The sequence below is a fragment of the Octopus sinensis genome, linkage group LG11, assembly GCF_006345805.1.
Source record: "Octopus sinensis linkage group LG11, ASM634580v1, whole genome shotgun sequence".
NCBI classification, from domain to species: Eukaryota; Metazoa; Mollusca; class Cephalopoda; order Octopoda; family Octopodidae; genus Octopus; species Octopus sinensis.
The window spans coordinates 40,889,360-40,913,593 of record NC_043007.1 but is presented as its reverse complement, the minus strand read 5'-3'; the positions used below and the strand labels follow the sequence as shown (position 1 = coordinate 40,913,593).

Genomic DNA, 24,234 nt, shown 5'->3' with positions numbered 1-24,234 from the left:
GCTCCGATGGATGTGTAATGTCAGTGTGCATACTCGACAGAGCGTTAGTACCTTGAGAGAAATGTTGGACCTAAGAAGCATCAGTTGTGGTGTGCAAGCTTAAATAATAAACCGTGATAGGTGAACCGCGACATGGCGAGGGATTACTGTAAACATTTATAAATATATGCTCTTAATTGTATCAGATTTGTATTTAAAGAATGTGTTGGCATGAAGCGTATAAAGCACAAGTCATCTTAAAAATGTGCCAACTGTAATATAAATGATGTCCTTACAACATATATCATTCCTACTCCGTTACAAATCCTCATTTAGGATGGAGTGTGGTACCTTGTTTGCCATAGCGAATTACACGTATCCTATGGTATTTGCAACACGGTGGAATGGAATATTAATAAGGTAAATAACTGTCTGGTTGACTTGCCATGACATATACGTACAGCCAACTAACTTGTAGAATATGACCCGATCAACTCGGCAATCTTCAACCCTAGAAATATAATATATTGTTAATTAAAAATATAACATTGATTTGTGATTTACGTGAGATATATTTCTTTGAAATAAACCACACGTTAAAATTCCAACAATCTTCAGTACTGGAAAGAATTATGAACATGTTGCAGTATCTTATACACTTACAATTTACATTAGAAATTTTCTTTACTATTTTATTTTTCAGGCATTTCTTCTTAGCTCTGCAGCTTTGATTTGTGAAATATACCCCAAAGAAAAGCATATCATTATGTCTGGTATATTTATGAATCTTTGGAGCCTCAGTAATGGTCTTGTCGGGATCATAGCCTATTTGTTGAAGGATTACAGCTGGAACACATTATTCCTATTTAGTGCTGCCTTCCCGAGAATTTTTTGTAAGGACCAGATTTTTACCCATTGCACACACAATTACATGATAAGAATCTAGAATTTGCAAGAAAATGCTTTCGCACAAATGCTAACACTTTTATACATTCATACGTACATACATTCAAACAACATATATTTCTAATAGAGACACTATCGAACGCAATACAATCTTAACTTTGCCCTGTGGAAAAGGATTAATTTGGTTTTCAAGAAATTAGAAACAACAAACTCACTTGACGGATGTATGGGTTCTATAACGTGCATATATGCGGATTATTCCTATAGTATATACTCGACCTATTAAAGAATATGATCACCAGTTGCAACATCGATTTGAACATAGAGGGAGGTTTAGAATTATCGCATCATAATGATGGTCATGCTAGATACATTTACAAAGTGAATAGCTATTGTCAATAACCTAAGGCTTAAAGTATCTGTAGCTAGCACTCTAACCTAGACTTCTCTGATGTATTTCTTGGTTTAAAATCGAATATTTTTCCACAAACAATATAATTCCCTTTCCCATCTTCATATCTTCTATACTCTATAATCTATACACATATTATGTCTCACTAATCCTCAATTTGTTCTGAGTAGTTCATATTCGTTGTGCCTAATGAAAGGAGAAGGCACAAATCTGCACACATTAAAGAATCGCATTGTAGATCAGATGCGGATGGCTTCTATGCAAAACGTAAGCAGCTTGCTTGTATAAAATAAGTACAGGATAGCTATTACTTTTAAACGTTCATACGTACGTACATTCAAACAACATATATTTCTAGTAGGGATACTATCGAACGCAATACAATCTTAATTAATCTAAGCAGGATATTTAAACAATGAGATCATGGTTGCACATTTATACACACAGACGCAAACACACTCATATACGCATACACACATATATATTCGCTGTATTTTTTTCAACACCATCTGACAACACAATTATTATTTCACATTTATCTCTCTATGATTGCAGTTTCCTGCAGGAATGTGTACGGTGGTTAACTGCTACTTCGAAAATAAATGCTGCTGAGAAGATTGTCAAAAAGGCAGCTAAACAAAACAAAGTTGACTTTGACACTGTTTGGCATATTACTTTAAAAGAAACTTCAACACAACAAGTAGCTAATACCGTGAACGAAACTAATCTCGACGGGCGAAACTGTGAGTCTAATGTCGAGGCAAACATCAAAGCAGTTGTTGATCAGTCACAAATAGAAGTTGAAAAAGAAGCTCCATTGTTAGTAAAATTACTTGTCATCTTCAAGTCACCTTATCTGAGGAATGTTACCATCGTCATGTCTATAGTATGGTAAGTTTCACCGAATTATTGTTCACCGTGTTTCAGTTCATTGCATAATATGCTAAGAGGAATTTTGGCGGTGGTAATATAACTATAGTATAGAGCTATGATGTCAATTAGTTTATTATGGTTCTTCCAGCATTTGATTTAAGAAATATCTCCTATAGATACTGAATTATATATTGTGTTTGTGTGTTTTGTTGACGGTATGTGTGTGCTTGTGTGTGTGTGTGTCTTGTTGACGCTATGTGTGTGCGAGCTGGCAGAAGCGTTAGCACGCCGGGCGAAATGCTTTGCGGTATTTTGTCTGCCGTTATGTTGTGAGTTCAAATTCCGCCGAGGTCGACTTTGCCTTTCATCCTTTCGGGGTCGATAAATTAAGCACCAGTTACGCACTGGGGTCGATGTAATCGACTTAATACCTATGTCTGTCCTTGTTTGTCCCCTCTATGTTTAGCCCCTTGTGGGTAATAAAGAAATAGGTATGTGTGTGCTTGTGTGTGTGTGTGTGTGTGTGTTTGTGTGTGTATGTATGAGTGCGGATTAAGGTGTTTGCATGTTTATGTTTCTTTCTGTCTGTCTGTCCTCTTGCCAGGAAAATAAAAAATATTTATTCCATGGTTGCATGCGATAAAACAGTCGTTTAACATTGAAGTTGAGTTGTCTCTAACAATGTGTTTTTAACTCTATTGTATTGTTTTAAAATCTGGGTTGGATGGTGGTTGTAACGTCAATGCCTTTCCATAGCTCATTTGTAATTAATAAATTTCTTTTCTTTGATTTTATAGGGCTGTAGATGTAAAATCAGCAAGCAGTATTATGCTAATATCGGAGACTCTTGGTGATGATATTTATATCATCTACACTACGATACGTTTCTTGGATTTCTTTACTAATCGTTTTTACATTCTTTTCAGTGAAAAGGTAAACGAAACGATTCATCAATATTCTGAGTGAATGAAACCAGAACCATAAATGAGACAGTAACAGCCATATGGATAACACTTAAAGCTCCTCGCTAACTTCACTTACATTGTTTAAAATCTCGCCGGTGGAAACGTTATTTTGCATTACCTGAAGCTAATTCTGTTTTCTCTTATACCTCTCTACATACCTTACTAATCTCCCTCATCCACTGAAATAGTCAAATTATTTCCCTCAAATAATGGCCATTCCCATTTTCACTATCTCAACCCATAACTCTATAGCCTTCATACAAACTAACACAAAGGTTACCATGCACATGCTTCCTAAGCCACCCTTCCCTCTTCATCCCATCTTCCATCTCTACTACTATGACTCCCTAATAGCTTTCTTATTAACCCCTAACCTTGAAATTTATTTCTCCTCCCATTACTTTCTATCTAAATATCTACCAACTCCTCCTAATACGCTTAGTTCTCTACAAAATCATTTAATCCCCTTTCTGTCAAAACCCCAAATCTAAGACTTCTTCTCTGAAGATGGAGGTTGGTATTATTCGACAATGAAATCAATTTACAATCATTATTTTGGACCACCAAGACCCCAGAAACAGCTGTTGGACACATAAAACTCTTATTCAAACCCTTTAATTCCTGATATCATTTCTCTTCTGTGTAAGTCGGACCTTTTTATATGTAAACATATATACATTTTTGTATTAAATATATTTAACCCTAGCGGTTGAGGGAATCTATGGAAGAGGTAGACCCAGGAAAACCTGGGATGAGGTGGTGAAACACGACCTTCGCTCTTTAGGTCTCACCGAGGAAATGACCAGAGACCGAGACCTTTGGAAGTATGCTGTGCATGAGAAGACCCGCCAGGACAAGTGAGGCCATAACCCGTGGTCCCTACCTGGGACGTAGTCAGTCCACCTGTGCATACCTTCCTTCTTGGGACACATAACTCTACTTGTGAAGACCTGTTGAGGCAAGTGAAATCAAAATCGAAATCGATCCACATTATTGGAATTTAGTTTGTGGTACCAGTACCGGTGGCACATGAGAGAACCATCCGAACGTGGCCGTAGCCAGCACCGCATCGACTGGCCTCCGTGCTGGTGGCACGTAACAAACACCATCTGATCGTGGCCGTGCCAGCCTCACCTGGCCTCCGTGCCGGTGGCACGTAAAAAACACCATCCGAGCATGGCCGTTCGCCAGCCTCGTCTGACACCTGTGTTGGTGGCACATAAAAAGCACCCACTACACTCGCGGAGTGGTTGGCGTTAGGAAGGGCATCCAGCTGTAGAAACACCGCCAGATCTGACTGGCCTGGTGCAGCCTTCGGGCTTCCCAGACCCCAGTTGAACCGTCCAACCCATGCTAGCATGGAAAGCGGACGTTAAACGATGATGATGATGATGATTTTTTGTGTATCGACTTACCTGACTTCCTTATCCTTACGTTTACTCCTCTACCTGCTCAAGTTTAAACCTCTTGAGCATTACTAAGTGTATTCTATACGGAGAATATCTATTTCTCATCTCTCTCTCTCTATATATATATGGATATATATGGTATATAGATGCATCATACATTATATATATATAATTGAAAACAAAGAGGAGAGTAGAGATTTATTCGCATCCAAAACTTTTTACTAAAGGTTTTCTATAGTACGTATAATAATGACCAACATATGTTTCTACTGCATGAACTACACACTACTGTGTATGCAATTATGCATCCTAGAAGCTGCAATTTCATCACGGGTTCATCACTTACAATGTTTTCAAAGTGAACTAATTCAAACCCGCTTCCTGCTTCGTATTCAGTTGAAAGTGATAACGTTTTAAAATTGAATTGAACTCTAGTTTTATAATCACCTCTACTTGTATTACAGAAAAATCATGGCTTTAAAATGTTTGTTTATATTACAATTAATTGTAGCAGTTTTGTTTATGTTTTACTGTATGGCGTACATTATTAATTCAGAGGTATTTCATTTACTTGGGGTTTAAACCCTCAATTAATATTATTGTTACTATTATTTTAATTATATTTATTAATATTATTTGCGAGAATATAAATTATCACAATCATTATTTTAACTAGTTTAATTACTATAGATAGCGAGTTATCTTTCTTTAAATCACGGGTGTCAAACTCAAGGCCCGCAATCCATATACCACCCGACGGATAATTATATCCGGTCTGCGAGAGAATTTTAGGTGAATATTTTTTTTAAATGCCCGGCGTTATGAAGTGCAAACCATAAATACCCCAATTTAGCAGCCTAGTTGAATGAAAGGCTGCCTGAGGGCATTTCCGCGACGATTAGAACAAGTTAAAATGAAAGTTGGGTAGTGTGTGCGAATGTTTGTCATTACAGTAACCTAGCAACGTCCTGTTAGTCAGTTTAAATTGGCGCATAAAAGTTGAAAGTAGTGCAGTGTCCGGATATTGCATCACTCTTTCCCACTTATGTCATTGTTTTTTCGTTTTTAAAAAAAGTCCGTTTCCTTGTTTTGTTTTTGTTTTCGTTTCTTGTGTTGTACGTTTATTTGTGGTGTCCTGTACTCATATATGCATGTAAATATACATATAGATATAGGTATGTACATATATGTATGTGTGCATATGTTTTATTAAATTGTTATATATATATAAAATTTAATAAGGGTAGAAATTGATATTAATCAATTAAAACCAGTGGCCTAGCATATTAAAAAAATCCGAAGATTAAAATATTTTTACATACAAAATTTAAAGGACTGACCACTAAAAGTGGACGGTCAACATGTTAGATATAGACGTCAAATCGCTATTTTCCACAAAAAATATATTCTCAAATAAAAATCCAGCACGTACCAAAGTATTAAAAATAAGGGCAATCTTTCGTCTCTAGTAGACCTTTCCGTCGATTTCCGTAAAAAAATTTTTTTTTTTACATATGGGCTTGCGGGAACTTTTGAAGTAATGAGAGCAAAAGAGACTAAGAGAAAGCGATTGTATGACGAGGGAAGTTCTTTTGAAGTTACCGTGCATGGGAACATTGATGGACATGTGTGTGTGTGTTTGATGGGGTGTGGGAGACAGATAGTATGTTGTGTAAGTGAAGTGCTTCTGTTAGTGTGTGTGAAGAGACAGAGTAATGTGTGAAAGAAAGAGATAACTGAGATTTTTTACTCGGTGTATGTGTATATGTATGTATATTACTTCAAAAGTTCCCGCAAGCCCATATGTAAAAAAAAAAAAAATTTACGGAAATCGACGGAAAGGTTTACTAGAGACGAAAGATCGCCTATATAAAATTTAATAAGGGAAGAAATTGATATTAATCAATTAAAACCAGTGGCCTAGCATATTAAAAAAATCCGAAGATTAAAATATTTTTACATACAAAATTTAAAGGACTGACCACTAAAAGTGGACGGTCAACATGCTAGATATAAACGTCAAATCGCTATTTTCCACAAAGAATATGTTCTCAAATAAAAATCCAGCACGTACCAAAGTATTAAAAATATGCAAGACAAATGAAAATATACGAAATAAAAATGTACCGATCAGTTTCGATTGTTCTTACCCACGCATATGAATACCCGCAATCTGTTCAGCAGAGTCGTCATATAGAAATACAATTTGCAGGACTAGATACAAAAACGTTTGACTGGAGTCTCGCATGAATAGAGTCCAACCAATTATATTTATGTATATCTTTCAAATGCCTCCACTTTAGCGCGCTGAGATCGGAAATCTACCCTGCAGTCAATTTACCGGTTAGAGAACATTTATTATCATTTAAAATTTAATAAGGGTAGAAATTAATAATAATCAATTAAAACCAGTGGCCTAGCATATTAAAAAAAATCCGAAGGTTAAATTATTTTTACATACAAAATTTAAAGGACTGACCACTAAAAGTGGACGGTCAACGTGCTAGATATAGACGTCAAATCGCTATTTTCCACAAAGAATATGTTCTCAAATAAAAATGTGGATATATATATATATATATATATATATGCATAAATATATACACACATATATATAAGTGTGAATGTATACGCAAAGTCATCCTCACATAAATATATGCCTACATTTATATTAGACATTTATACAAATAAATATACTCATACTCAAACGTAAACATATGCATATATGCACACTCGTACAGGTATATATGAGGGTATATATATATATATATATATATATATATATACAAAATAAGAAAATGGAGAAATATATCTAAATCATTCATCAACTATCAGATAATACCGAATCACATACTTTATTAAAACACTACACAAGAGCATTAAGATTAGACATTAATACAGTACAATAATTACAATCATTATAATGAGATATAACTAAATAAATATAAAAAGATATAAAAATACATATACATTATAACTGATAGCTGTTTCGGCCATGCAGATAAGTATGTCTCATTTAACCTATATCAGCCATATATTGCAGGTGTAGCGTGGCAGTTTCAGCCATTGTGAAATATGACTATAGCGATTGCTAATATCTTCACTGTGTGAAAGGCAAGGCAGAAATGATCTCGTTTGAGGTTACAACCATCTTTAGTCAACTTGTTCTTGTTCTAAACACTAACTTGATTGGCTGACAGGTGACACGAGTGGTCTCTACGTGTTTCGCGCCACTGGTTGACATGTGACACGAGGGTCCCTACGTAGTCCGCACCACTGGTTGACACGTGACGCGAATTGTCTCGACTTATTTCGCGCCATAATTGTGAATAAGCCAATCAAGACTTTCGGTTAAAATTCCATTTTCTGGAGTTCGGTGAGCCAACCAAACAGTATATAAAGCAGGGTTCACAGACACTTAGGTCTTGAGTTCCAGTTCTTCTAAGAACTAACTTAGGCCACCTGCTGCTCAACTTAGAGATATGCGATTGTCTCTGCTACTACCTGTTGCTACGCTAATCTATACAAACACTGAAAGCCTCTCCAATAGATTTCAGCACCTTGCCCTATGAACAGTAAACTAAATGCCATTGTTAATTCTATGTTCAGTACCTTTGGGTATGCTTCACGCCACCCGAACACACAGACACAAAACATGCTAACGCTTACGAACTCTTAAAATTTACATGATTGTAAAATATGTAAAATAAATAATATTTATCTACCAACAGAAGACTTCTCGTCAATTCACTTATGTTCTATTGTTACTGTATGTATTTATGACTCGTAATAATTCGTTAAGAATGGGACCGCGTGCGATTGTATTTCCTACACAATACGACCGCATGTGATCCTATTTCTTATACAGGTATAAATGAGACATTAACAAAAATATCTTACGGCCTCTTCGGAGATTCTAATGTATAAAACAAATTACACATACACCTATATAAGTATGAGTACATACCCAAAAATCATTTACATATAAATCTGAGTGCATATATACTCATATCCTTATATATATACACATATACATATACATATATTTTGTATTATTAATTTAAGGTAAAAATTATTTTACCTTTGCCCACCTAATACAGTAAATGAATTAATTGCATCGCAATTCTTAACATTTATGTATTAGCTTTGTTGGGTACTTCTCTAGCAGTATATTGGATATATGTTATCCCATGGAGGGTTGAATTTACAACCCCTATCTCATTTTATATATATATATATATATATATATATATATATATATATATATATATATATATATGTGTGTGTGTGTGTGTGTGTGTGTTATAATATTATTATTAATAATAGTAGGGAATAGAAAATGCCAAACTTACAGGGAAAAATTCAATTTAGCAATACTAAATCAAATTTCACAATATATAATATATGTATATAATTAAGAGAAATAACCTCTATTAAGTAATTCGATTGATAGAGAAAGATATTATCTATATTACATCATATAGAAAAAATTTTTAATATAGTAGGCGCAGGAGTGGCTGTGTGGTAAGTAGCTTGCTTACCAACCACATGGTTCCACGTTCAGTCCCACAACGTGGCATCTTGGGCAAGTGACTTCTGCTATAGCCTCGGGCCGACTAATGCCTTGTGAGTGGATTTGGTAGACGGAAACTGAAAGAAGCCTGTCGTATATGTGTATATATATATGCATGTGTGTGTATGTTTGTGTGTCTATGTTTGTCCCCCTAGCATTGCTTGACAACCGATGCTGGTGTGTTTACGTCCCCGTCACTTAGCGGTTCGGCAAAGAGACCGATAGAATAAGTACTGGGCTTACAAAGAACAAGTCCCAGGGTCGAGTGCTCCAGCATGGCCGCAGTCAAATGACTGAAACAAGTAAAAGAATATATTATAATAAATATTATTCAAAAAGTCACTAAATTAGTGATTTTTATACATACACACACATATATATATATATACACACATACATACACATGTCTATGTGAGTGCGTACGTATGTAGATTTTACGAACGCAGAACGTTTCTATCTATTTTGAGAATGTGGTTGCATGTATTTTTTATAATATTAAAAAAACTTTTTTATATTTTATATCTTTTATATTTTTCAACCCTATTAGAGTTACTTTCCTTTTATTCAACGTTTTTTTTTTCTTAGCGTTTATCGTCCAAATAGCCTATGAAAATACCTCAAAGTTTTTCGCTCCGGGATTCGGTATTTGAAGCTCTGAGTTCTTTTATGACAACTTACTGATTGCCCTATGGTACACACACACACACACACACACACACACACACACATATATATATATATATATATATATATATATATAAATTCTATTTACATAATATCCAGGTCTCATTCTTTTGCTGTAATTTTATTATTAATAATTTATTAATATATATGTGTATATATGTATATATATTACTTGCAGTATCGCCCGGCGTTGCTCGGGTTTGTTTCGACCCGCTGGAATTGGAATTTTTGAAAAGTAAAAATTTTGCATTATGTAGCTTGTTATTATGTTCAAGTGAACATTTTTCTGGTTGAAATACACCGAAAAGTGGCGACACAGCAGTGAAAAAATGGTAAAAAATAGGGATTTTCATAGAAAAAAGCAGCTTTTTGATGTAAATAATGTTTGGTGTTAACATGGTCCGATTTGAATTTTATTTTCTACGGAAGGAAGAGCAACCCCTCTTCTATCATACTGTCAATTTTGGTCAACTTGTGCCGCAGTATCTCGAAGGAGATTGTGTTAGTTGAAGGCTACCAAACCTGCCGCACACAGACAACTTCAGCATTATATAGAAAGAGATAACACACACACACATTAATACACATACATACACACACACACATATGTATGTATGGATGTATGTATGTATAAATGTACATCTGTCCACTTCTTGCCATATTCTTATCCTTCACTTCCTACACACACACAACACACACTCACACACAGACACACACACACACACACACGCGCGCACACATACACACACACGCGCGCACACATACACACACTACTACCAAAATTTAGCGACAGAAAGTAAATTAAAAACCAATTTACCTTTTCTGTTGAGTTATGGCAATTCAACCGTCGGTGTGTGTTTGCAAATGTGTTCGAATGAGAAAGTGAATTGTGTTTGGTGCCTTTTTTACTAATAACAAACATACACGTGTGTGTGTGTGTGTGTGTCTTTGAGTGTTTGTATGTAGTTGTTTGAAACGTTTGTGTTTGTCACTGTCATATATGTATATGTTTGCGTGTGTATGTGTGTGTGAGGAATGACAAACCAGATAGATAGAGCACGAAGTTCTTTTGAAGTTCGCGCTCCATTTGTGTGCATGTGTGCGTGCTTTAGGTGTACGTAGGTATGTGTTTTTGTGTGTGTGTCACTGAAGCCATACATACATATATACATACATGACCCCTCTCTCTTCTTTTCTCTCTCAGTCACTCACTACAAAAAGTGAATAAAAAAAGTTCAGTTATCTCTGTCTTTCACACATATACACACAGCACAACATTACTCTCTCTGTCTCTTTACACACAGTAACAAAAGCACTTCACTTACACACCACACTTTCTGTGTCGCACACCCATCAAACACACACACACACACACTCACGCACGCACACATGTACATCAATGCTTTCGATGCACACCAACTTCAAAAGAACTTCCCGAAAAAAAAAATGCACGTGTATCTGTTTCCCCGCTTGCAAAGAGAAAGTAGGAGAAAGCATGGTAATAGACGGAGGAAAGAATTTGAAATGAGAGAGGCAATCGTATATGTATATGTTTGCGTGTCTATGTATGTGTACACTTGCAAAGAGAAAGAAGGAGAAAGTGTGGTGGTAATAGCAGGAGTAAACCACTTGAAATGAGAGAGGCAAATCGTAAAATATTGAGTTTTCTTGAATTTTTGCTTAATTGGGGGTCAAATTGAAAAAAACTTTACATGCCATGACCCAATCGAATCTACTTGGAAAAATCATAGGTAAATTCCAATTGAAGAAATTCTATATTGTAGAATTGTATTAAAAAGAAACATGGAAACAGGCAGAGAAAATCTGCCTTTTATCACAAGAGATATATATACACACACACATATATATATATATATATATATGTATGTATGTATGTATGTATTTGGGCATATATGATAGATCGCTAGCCACTAAACCTTTTTCTATTTTCTCTCCCTGTTTATTTCAGTGTTCCTTTCTGCCGAAGAGCGTAGGCTCGAAACGTAAAAGACTTCCACACTTCGTGTTTTTTTTGTAAATTCTCACTATATATATATATATATATATATATATATAGAATGGTTGTATACTGTCAATCTAACGTGAACGTGACAGTGTCAAAGCCATCAGGAGGCGTCGCTGCTTCCTAGGGCTAAACAGCGGTGGTGTAACCCCCTACTGTCACGTTCACGTTAGATTGACAGTATACAACCATTTTATCGCCCCACCACCGTACATATCTCTATGAGAGATTTAGAAATTGAATATTTCTGATATATATATATATATATATATATATATATATATATATATATATATATATATATATATATCACTATATATTCAATATATATATATATTATATATATATATATATATATATATATATATACATACATATATATGCATATATATTATATATATATATAATATATATATATATATATATATATATATATACATATATACGTATATGTGTGTATATATATACTTATATGTGTATGTGCATATATATATGTATATGTATATTTGTGTATATAAATATACATATATATATGTATGTATATATATATACTTTATTTATGAACGGGGCTGCACGCAAGCACATACACATATGCGCAGATGCACACACGCGCGCGCGCACACACACAGACACACACAGACACACACACACACATATATCCACACATACGTATTCATATACTGTCAATCTAACGTGTACAATGCGTGCCTGCATACTGCGAGCATATGTATAGACATGAGTACCAGCGAACGCACGTATGCTTGAGTATACATTCGCATAGCAAACATCCGGCGTTGACAAGCGTTGAGATTAGCATCACGCTCGAAACTCTTGGAGTACTAAAGAATTTGAATCAAACTGTTTTAATCCATACACGTAACTTCCAATAAATGTGTTGAAAACCCTTCTTTTGTTTGTCCTCACACTCGTACACACACACACACATATTGCCAGGTATCCACACACGGATTTTTTTCTTTCTCCGGGCCTTTCGTTTCTCCTCTTTCATACGAAGAGCCATGCTGGAAACGTTATACATAAACTCTTTCTTGCACCTTTACTATGCGTCAAGCTGATACACTCCATGTTTACGTTCTTTCGACTTTTGCTGCTTTGTAATTTATTTTTAATTTTCAATATGCCTCTCTCTTTCTCTCTCTCTCTCTCTCTCTCTCTCTCTCTCTATATATATATATATATATATATATATATATATATATATGTATATATATATATCTGTATATCTATCTATCTATCTATCTATCTATCTATCTATCTATCTATCTATCTATCTATCTATCTATCTATCTATCTATCTATCTATCTATTTACATATATATAGGGAGTGTTTACGAAAAAAACAAAGGACGAAAACAGGTTGTGTACAAAACAAACAGATGTATTAGTATAACGCTCATGAATACAAAAAGTCTTTTACGTTTCGAGCCTACGCTCTTCTACAGAAAGGGACACAGAAAAAACAAGGAGAGAAAAAATGTGAGTAGTGGCTAACGATCTATCATGGCGTCTGTTATATATGTATATAGTGTAAATTTAAACACATTAGAGATGGCCATGACAGGACATCTGACTCGCTAGAAAGAGTCAGTTATGGCCATCTCTTATGTGTTTAAATGTACACTATACTTTTATATGAATAATATATAGTGTATTGACTAGTATTTTCTTCTCGCTAGACCACTGGCAGCAAAGAATTTCTCTAAAATTCTTTGCTACCCTATGATTTATATATACATATATATACATATATGTGCGTATGCACGTATGTATGTGTCCATCTATCTATCGGTCAGTCTGTATGTATGCATTTACGTCACTCCAGCATATATTTCACATTTTTAATTTCTAATGAAACTAATCTTGCTGGCCGAGATTACGGCAAACTATAGTGATTATCTTATTGTCTTTACGATATAGTTTCAATTTTCATATTCTTCTTCTTTTTCTTCTGCATCATGTTCACATCTTCAATCGTCTGAGGTAAGACACGGTTTCCTGTTTCTGGTAAAAGTATTTGGAGCAAAATTGAAGAAAATATACATCCAGTTCCTATGATAATCCCAGGAGCCCACGGAGTTGCCAAAGCCTGAATATAGAAAATTACTCCATTAGTGAAATTATATAAAGTGTATTCATAGATAGATAGAAATAACAGACCAAACAACAAGGTCCGAGAAAGCATATGGTCTTGGCCAATGGAAATAGTTGTATTGGTGAAGGACCATGTATATGCTTTGACTAATCACACTTGTTCTGTTTCATATGTAAAAGACTTTGTTCTGGACGAGAACAGCTTATTCTCACAGATGCATTTGGTATTATATAAATATTCTTTTCTACTCTAGGCACAAGACCCGAAATTTTGGGGGAGGGTGCCAGTCGGTAAGATCGACACCAATACGCAACTGGTACTTAATTTATCGATCTCGAAAGGATGAAAGGTAAAGTCGACGTCGACGGAATTTGAACTCAGAACGTAACGGCAGACGAAATACTGCTAAGCATTTCGTCCGGCGTGCTAACGTTTCTGCCAGCTCGTCGCCTTGGCATTATATAAATATTGAAAGAAAAAACAAATAAACGTAATGAATGTGCAAGTGAGAGAGAGAGAGATAAAGAAATAAAGAAATAGATAGATTGATAGGTGACAGAAATGTCACTTTAGGAAGAGAAAACTGCTTTCGTAAGAGAAAACTCCTTTCGCGAGAGAAAAAATTATAGAAATAAAGAATACTAACAGAGAGAGAGGGGGAGAGAATGAGTGAGAGAGAGAGGGGGAGAGAATGAGAGAGAGAAAGAGCTGTTACAGTACTCTGAACACACACCCTACTAAAGAATGCTTGTCACTGCTGACTAGTTTGCAGAATGCAGTCGGGGCCTGAAGACAATTTGGAAGCTTGCTTTCTAATAAATTTTTCTATTAAACTGGGAAAAGACGCTATGCAAACATGTGAAATGTTCCAGACTGCTTAAGGGTCAACTTTTGTGGGTCAAGCATCTGTTTTTCGCTGGCACAAGGGTATAGGCAAAACAAATCCACCGGAAAGCTCATGATGATCCCCTTTTTCGACAGCTAGGACATCATTTATATCCAATGTGGTCCCTTTGGCCAGAGAGTCAACAAAGAGTATTTTTGAGGAGGTTTTGAGAGTTCAGAAAAAGATTTCTCGCAAAATGCCGGAGCTCTTCCACTCGGGTCGGTGGCCCTTGCATCAGGACAATACACCAGTTCACAATTCCAATACAGTAATCATCTGTGACAGGGATGGGCATAAAAAAACTTTCCCTCACTCACCTTACAGTACAGACCTTGCTCCTTGTGATTTTTAGTTGCTGAAGGAAAACGTAAAGAAAAGTCATTTTGTAAACATTAAGAAGATGAAGGAGACTGTGACAAGGATCCTGGACACCTTCACTTTAGAGGAATACTATCTCTCTTTTTTTTTCTCTCTTTTTACTTGTTTCAGTCAATTTGACTGCGGCCAAGCTGGTGCACCGCCTTTAGTCGAGCAACTCGACCCCGGGACTTATTCTTTGTAAGCCCAGTACTTATTCTATCGGTCTCTTTTGCCGAACCACTAAGTAACGGGGACATAAACACACCAGCATCGGTTGTCAAGCAATGCTAGGGGGACAAACACAGACACACAAACATACACGCACATACATATATATACATATATACGACGGGCTTCTTTCAGTTTCCGTCTACCAAATCCACTCACAAAGCTTTGGTCACCCCGAGGCTATAGTAGAAGACACTTGCCCAAGATGCCACGCAGTGGGACTGAACCCGGAACCATGTGATTGGTAAACAAGCTACTTACCACACAGCCGTGGACTTTACGAAGTAGATGGAGCTCTAAAACAAGTGCAGGGGATCCTAGATTGAAGGGCATTAGAATTTTGTGTTTCTTTGAAATACATAAGTGCCCCTCTTGAAAATCTCGCAAAACCTCTGGAATGCACTTTGTATGTTTTCTGGAACACATTTTCAACAGATATGCAAATATCTAGAGGGTGAAACGAATAGTGTTAGCGAGAAACTTTGATACCACTATATATGTATGGAGTAGCATGTGTTATATAATGAAAATCATTGATAACAGTCTTAGTAATTAAAACCATGTATTTGAATATTTTTAAAGTTTAGATTCGATAGAAAGGACATTTACTTACCACGAGTTTGAGGAAAGGTGATGCCATGCATGCAAGGCGTGTAAAAGTTGTAACAAAACCACTTCCAACACTTCTACAATCACAAGAGATTTACGGCGATAAACAATGTTTAATAAGAATTTATAAATCGACAAATACTTCAGATACACTAAGCTATAAAAGGTAGAACAAGGGGTTACACTCTACAGAAAATGTCTCGTTTGTTTAACTTGTTTTTAAATGTAACAACGATTACATTGTTTCTACCCTGTCTCCAAAATCCAGTTTCCTAATGTCTCCAAACAGCAATTAAATTTCGGCAATGAGCTTTACTAGTTCAAACTTCTCTCATTCCTAAATTAGTAGAATACAGGTCTTTCAACTTCAAATTGATAAAATCAAAAGTTTTACAAGAAATGAAATTAAGTAAGTTTAGGGGACGACACGACTTAGGAAAGTATAAATATGCAATTAGTTAATTAAAATAAAACTGAGATACGAACTACAATTTAAATTATGGAAATGTATTTATCTATTTTAATATGAATTTGAGACTCAGTTAAACTTTATTTCAATTTTGAATTCCAAATTTAATTCCCAGGTTCTGAGCCATATAAAAACAAAGGTAGGCATCTTGCCATTTCTACAGAAACATTTATTACCAGTGGTTTCGTACCTTATTTGTGTAGGATAGAGTTCTGAGGTGTAAATGTAATCACCACAGGAAGCAGCATTCAGTCCAGCGGCGGCCAAAACATACAAACCGAGAATGACATATTCCATTGTTTTACTGCTCTCTAGAAGAAAAAAAAAACGTACGTTAGCGATGAAAGAAGCCTTAGTATTTAGGCAAGAATTCGATGAAACCAATATAAGGTGTGCCAATACCAATAATAATAATAACAACAAAATAACAAACAATGGTGATTTCTAACATAGGCAAAGGCCATTCATTTTAGGTGAATATTTAATAATCATATTGACCCTAAAACAAGAGGGCGACTGAGCCGTGGTAATGATTGCGATAATGCTGCCACAGAGAAAGATCAGCGACATGCGTTGCAGTAGCCACTCTACATTGTGGTTCTCGTTTCTCTGACATGTTTGAATTAAACGTGTTAGAGAAATAACAGAAACTTCTATTCATCGCAACTTGGCGTTCAGCCAGTTTTACAGGAATGTCAGCTGAAATTTTGAAAAACCATCGTACCTTAGGTCTTGAATGCCTTTTGGACCCAGGAAATTAATGAAACCTGTTAGCAATAAATGGGGATAGAGTGACAAGCTGGATAAATGGTTTAGGCGACTTTGGAAAAGGAAAACTGTAAGAACTGAATCAGTCTTTATTTTAGTGATATGAAACTATAATTTTGAAAGTGAAAGTTGCGTAAATGAGAAATGAATATTTTGATAACCACAATATTTGAAAAGCAACTATAAAATCTGAGATATTGGCACATTGTAGTACTGTCGGTTACATAGTATTAGATTGTATTAAACTGGAATGTAACAGAGAGTATTGAGTATAGACAGTAACATTGGTATCGTTATGAAATTATATGAATAATAATCCAACGAAAGAAAGAAAGAGATAGTGATAAAGTGAGAGAAAGATAGAGAAAGAAGGGTGCATAGTTTGCCTATACTGTGCCATTACAGACACGTGCTACACTGCTAAACATTCATGTATACTTTTGTTCGACCAAATTTCAGATAGTTAATATGACTGATGTCGATATTTACCGCGGCACTTGGAAGGAAGGATTTTTTTTACTATGTTACAGTTGTGGGCTCATATATTCCCTTCTGATGTTAGAAATAGACAATTAAAACTGCAGAGTATCGCCCCGTTTTCATGGGTGAACGCAGAAAATTCGATATCGCTATGACAACCAAGTGGATGTTAATCCTACTACCTGAGTGAGATACCATAAAACACTATTGCAGGTAAGTAAATAGTAGGATGAATAAAGTGATTACAAGGTTGTTAAAGAAAAAAAAATGAAAAACATGCTACAAATATAGAATATATATGCTTGATATTACCTGCCAATATTTTTATCAGCGAAACAGAGATGACACACGTGGCAGAAAGTATCTTTAAACTTTGTAGGGATATTTTGTGACCGAATCTAAGAAAGAAAAACCGTTTCAGTAAATATATATATATATATATATATATATATATATATATATATATATATATATATAATATATATATATATATACAGACATATATACATACATATATACATACACACACACATATATAAATCTTCATCAGATGGAAGTTTATATATATAGGGTGCGTAAGATATTTGAGAGGACAGATTTATATTTATAAAAAAAAACAGATATATAACAGATAAAAAAAAAATCATATATAATAACAGATAACTTTATTTATCAAAAAAATGCTATGAGGATAGAAATAAACCTTCTGTTCTATAATGGTATTCAATAAAGCCACCTTCAGCTTCAACAACTGCTTTTATATGAGATCTAAATCATCTACCTGCTCAAACAAAGTGGTCCTGGTTCATTTTGGACATTACTCTGATCATGGCAACTTTCAAAGTATCTTTGGTGTTATGGGCGTGTTCAATGACCTCTCTCTCAACAATGCTCCACGTATAATAGTCAAATGGATTGAGATCTGGGGACTAAGAAGGGCAAACGTTAGGGATTATGTGATCATGTGTTACCAGAGCCATGTGGATAGTGCATATATGGCCTTCTATTGCATACACTGTCTGCCCAGGGTTTAACGATTATTTCCAAGAGCTCAATGTAGGTGGCAGAGTTAACTCTAGGGCCTTGTGGAAAGAAGTAAGAAGGCATCACATGTCCTTCATTGCTGACAACCCTAAAACCATGACAGTTGCAGGAAATTTTGTATGCATGACACTTGGAACTTCAGAAGGGTCTGAACATAACCATCTGTCATTTTTCTGTTAAATTTTGGCCGATGTTTTTCTCATTTGAGAAAAACCAAATCAAATCTTTTTCTGTTGGATTTTTCAGCTTGTTTAAGAGCTTTTTATATCTGATGTAGTGATTTTCTTTTGCTTTTTCTGACAAATTGATCTTTCCTCATCATATAAAACTTATATCTTATGTCTTCGTGGACAACATTTCTGACTGCTACTTCTGATACATGGAGATATTTTGCAACTGACCTCATAAACTTTCTGGGATTGTACTCAATGGTCTGTTGAACTTACTGGATACATTTAGATGTTCTCATGATTTCACAGCGTTTAGAATTCTTTTTATGCTTTGATACTGGTGATACGTTTCCATCTTCAGTCTCTAACCCCTTACAAACTTTGTAGATGAAAGATCTGACAACTTTTAAAAATCGAGATATTTCTAAATGGCTATGATCAGCCTTTATAACCACAGTAACAGCATGCCACTTCATTTTTTGAGTAAGCTGAAGATCTGTCATAATTATTTTCTGAAACGAAGATTATACAGAGTTAGAAAAAAATACAGCAATGACCCCAAAAATGTATGTCCTCAAATACCTTACACACACACACACACACACATATATATATATATATATATATATATATATATATATATATATATGTGTGTGTGTGTGTGGTGTGTGTGTGGTGTGTGTGTGTGGTGTGTGTGTGTGTGGTGTGTGTGTGTGTGTATGTGTATGTATGTATGTATGTATGTATGTATGTATGTATGTATGTATGTATGTATACATTTATGTATACTTTATCAAAAAGCAACAAAAATATCACAAAAACTGTTACTCAGCGTTTAGAATTCTAAACAAAAAGGTCAGACGAACGGGACCGTGAAATTGAGTAACATTTTTAATGATATTTTTGGTGCTATATAATAACACATATTAAACTGGTATTCGAGTACTATTTTTTCCACCTTGTTTCGCATTTATGTGATTACTCTGGTATATACATACATACATACATACATACATACATACATACATACATACATACATACATACATACATATATATACACATACATATACATATATATATATTCATTAGCTGAAAGTTTATATATATGTGTGTATGTGTATGTGTGTAGGTATATATACGTATGTATATGTATATATATCTGTATGTATATGCATGTATAACGATGCATAAATATATAGTGCATGCATGTATGTATATATATATATATATATATATATATATATATATATATATATATATATATATATATATATATATATATATATATATATATATATAAAGCTTTAGTTAAATATATTCAATGAGAATATTATATACTGAATTTATATTGTGTGCTCTATTGTATCAAAGTTATATACTTAATACGAGCGATATATGTATGTATGTATGTATGTATGTATGTATGTATGTATGTATGTATGTATGTATGTGTGTATGTATGTATGTATGTGTATGTATGTATGTATGTATGTATGTATGTATGTATGCATGTATGTATATATATATATATATATATACATATATGTGTGTGTGTGTTACCCAGAATACAAACTCTGAAACCCTTACAGAAAACCGATCGTTAATGAAACTGATGGGTTTTCTATCACTGTAAGAACTCCAATTAAATCTATGTGATGTAAATAAACTTTGCTCTATAAAATCCAGAATGTCGAACAACGTAAGTAAAGAACCGAGTGGCCTTTGACTTAATATACGAGTCAGTCGACTTTCTCCATTCCCTCAAATTATGTTAATAGTACATATCAATTACCTTCTTGCTAGCACAGAGTAAATTCCATTAGCAAATACATCAAATAAGGCCACCACAGAAGAGTTGAGATAGATGTTGCCAGCAAAAACTTCCATCATTTGAAAAACACTGTTCCATGAACCTACATTTACAGCACTGTAAACCAAAGAAACAAACACTGTTAACTTACTCTACTAATATGGATTGTAGACATTTTAACCATGCTTTATGTAATAGGTCTGATATATATATATTTCTGACTATGAATGTTTGTGATTAAGGGAATATTGCCTCAAGGAAAAGTTAAGGCTATAAACTGACGAGGATATTTTCAAGATTAACTTAAGAAAACAAATGTAAATGTAAATGACTGCATGTAAATCAGTTTAATACTAATCAACAGCTTGTGGATAATAGAGTGATAAAAGAATTTAAACAAACAACGTGTCAAATTTATAGAGAAATAATTTACACCGTTTTCATAGATATATCTCACTTCATTAATATTCTTTAGGAAAGCAAGTCTCATATAACATACTTTCTAATCATGAAACAAAAATATATATTGTCTATTTTGATATTCAAGCACAATCAAAGTTACTTTAATAAAAGTCATACCCTTGATTATTCTTCTGAAGATATAATGGTAACTATTACAATAGTATCAAGAATAAGACAGTGAAACTTACCGTTCTATAGACACAACGATGGTTACTTTCCTCAGATAAGGTGATTTAAAGATAGCAAGTAACTTGACAGGCAGTGAGGATTCCTTTTCGGTTTGTAGTTGTTTATGTTGGACAACATTTGTGACATCTTGTTGGACTTTGGAGTTACCATTTCGGCACTCAAGTGTGGTTTCTTTCATGTGTCCATCAACTTCTTGCGAAGTATTTTCTGAAGTCATGCTCCAGATATTATCAAAGTCGACTTTGTTCTGTTTTGCTGCTTGTTTGATAATTTTTTCGGCTGCTTTTACTTTCGAGTTGGCAAATAGCCAACGGATAGATTCCTTCAGGAAACTGCAAGCATAATAACGTAAATATAAGCTAATAATTGTCTGGGCAGATATTCTAAAGTAAATGAGTGTTTGAGGCCATGTGCACATTTATAATACGTGTGTATATATATATATATATGTGTGTGTGTGTGTTTGTGTGTGTGTGTGTGTGTATGTGCGTGTATGTGCATGTGTATATATATATATGTATATATATACATACATGTATATATATATATTATGTATATACATACATGCATGTATATATATATATGTATATACATACATGCATGTGTATATATATATATATATATATAGTTGGAATTTACAATGGAATTTACAAAAGAAAAACATAACAAAAGACGAAGACGGGTGTGCAAACTACAAACAGATGTATTAGTTTAACGCTCGGGAAGTGAGAAAGACTTTTACGTTTCGAGCATATGCTCTTCAACAGAGAAGAACACAGAAATAAGCGGAGAGAGAAAATAAAAAAAGGTTTAGTGGCTAGCGATCATTCATGGCGAATGCCGGGCAGGGGTGGTCAGACAGGAGAGCTAGGAAGAAGGGGAAATGAAAAAAGTATTGGTGATCCCAAAATGAAGGTGCGCGTGCGTAGGTATGTGAGCGCGTGTGTGTGCATATGAAAGAGGGATGGTGACCTTGACGTGTGTGTGTGTGCATGTGTAGGTGTGTGGGTGCTGGAAAGTGATCAGTACAAATGTGTGCGGGATGGTGTGGTAATGGTGGTGCGTGGTGTGGTGGTGTGTGGTGTGGAGGTGTTTGGTATGGCGGTGTTGGGGTGTGGGAGAGGTGAAGGTGGGGGTGAAGTAAGGGTGGGGTATATGGGAGTGGGGTGGGAATGTGTAGAGGTGGGGTAACGATGGAGGGTGATGATGACAGGTACCGACGAGATTTCCCTAACGCACAAGTGTGGAACTGGATCAACTTCTTAGGGTCATCTAGATCGAATATAGATAGCATTTTCCATAGGGAAATAGATAGCAATAGTGTAGGATGCCCACTTTTTAAACGGTTGCCTATTCAGACCATAAAATTGTAATTTGTACGGTCGATATAGATAAGACGCATAGGTTAGGACCCGGGCACTGGAAACTGAACATGTCGTTTCCGGCACGTATGGTTTACAGGGTCTGGGTCAACAAATTAGTTAAGGAGAAGTTGACAGGGGAAGGTTCGTCAACAACAGGTGGTGGGCGTTTTTAAAAAGAGAGATTAGAGTAATGTCGATAGGGTTTATCAAAGAAACAGTGTTAAAAATAGAAAAGTAGAGGGTTTAGTAGCGAAACTAAACTGGATATGCAAGATTTTCAAGTTGTTTTGAAGGAAATTTAAAATACTCCCAAGAAATGTGGGTAAATAGTACTTACAAGAAATCCACTAGAAAGTATCCTGAGATGACAGTATTAAACAGGAATAACATGTTCCAACTGTAATCTTTTAACAGGTAGGCTATCAACCCAAGAGAAGAACCAAAGAGTCCCCAGGTACACATAAATATACCAGACATAATGATACGTTTTTCCTGTGGGTATAGCTCGCATACCAGAGCAAGGGAGCTAAGAAAATATAGCTGAAAAGGGAACAAAATTGTAAAGAAAATTTCAAACATTGAAAGAAGATTAAATAGTGTGGATAATTCAGGGTGTTACATAACAATATATATTTGATATCATCGAAATATTAATGTGGAACATTATTTCATAGAATTAATGTTATGTGTTTCATTAAAAATATATTTATATTTCAAGAGTTGAAGGTTAATCGAACTGATACTGTTTTACTCCATACGTTGATCGGCAGTACATAAATGTTATGGAAGAAGGATGGACTGCTGTCTTTCTTTTGCAGATAAAAATATAAGCCTTTGGAAATATTTCACGATTATTTGTAAATTTCTTTGTACTTATTGAAGAAAGTTCAATTTTTACTAAGAGATATGTGTTCTCTACCAATTTATAATCACTGGCAATGAATTTTCCCAAATCTGAGCACGCTGTTTATTCGTATACTGATGTTCAGAAGACTGGACTATATTAATATCAATCATCATTTGGAAAACTACTAATGGTTCTGTAATATTTTTACTTGTCTCTCTCTATTTTGAATTTCTTCTACTGATTCCCCAGAGAATCTATATTCTTGATCACTATTAATTTAACTTACTTTAAATGAGACTGACCGAAAGAGAATTACAGGAAAATTCCAACAAAAATTCGCCAAAGGCTATGAAAATGTATGTATGTATGTACGTACGTATGTATGCAAGCATGCCTGCATGTATGTATGTATGTATGTATGTATGTATGTATGTATGTATGTATGTATGTATGTATGTATGTATGTATGTATGCATGTATGTGTGTTATATAGAAAGGTTTCGTATTTCAATGATAATGAATGTTCAGTGAAGTGTCGATTTCCTATTTAGATTACGAAATGTGTGCGTGTATTAACAGTATGTCATAATGAACTGTTTAATAGATCAA

General features: G+C 34.8%; 2 protein-coding genes across 2 annotated transcripts in view; both read right to left on the bottom strand.

Moving 5' to 3' along the window:
- Positions 1-6,851, bottom strand: part of LOC115217700 (solute carrier family 22 member 6-A-like) — a 52,023-nt gene extending 45,172 nt beyond the window's left edge. Inside the window, exon 1 of the mRNA XM_029787455.2 lies at positions 6,695-6,851. Coding sequence (XP_029643315.1) covers positions 6,695-6,737 — 43 coding nt within the window. The 5' untranslated portion in view covers positions 6,738-6,851. The remainder of the gene's footprint in view (positions 1-6,694) is intronic.
- Positions 1-24,234, bottom strand: part of LOC115217702 (solute carrier family 22 member 8-like) — a 122,266-nt gene that overhangs the window by 87,014 nt on the left and 11,018 nt on the right. The window contains exons 4-10 of the mRNA XM_036507386.1: positions 23,116-23,318; positions 21,414-21,746; positions 20,746-20,880; positions 18,050-18,135; positions 16,680-16,800; positions 16,025-16,097; positions 13,309-13,931 (exon numbers count right to left, since the gene is read on the bottom strand). Of these exons, the coding sequence (XP_036363279.1) occupies positions 13,752-13,931; positions 16,025-16,097; positions 16,680-16,800; positions 18,050-18,135; positions 20,746-20,880; positions 21,414-21,746; positions 23,116-23,318 (1,131 nt within the window). The 3' untranslated portion in view covers positions 13,309-13,751. Of the gene's footprint in view, positions 13,932-16,024; positions 16,098-16,679; positions 16,801-18,049; positions 18,136-20,745; positions 20,881-21,413; positions 21,747-23,115; positions 23,319-24,234 lie in introns of the transcript that reaches the window.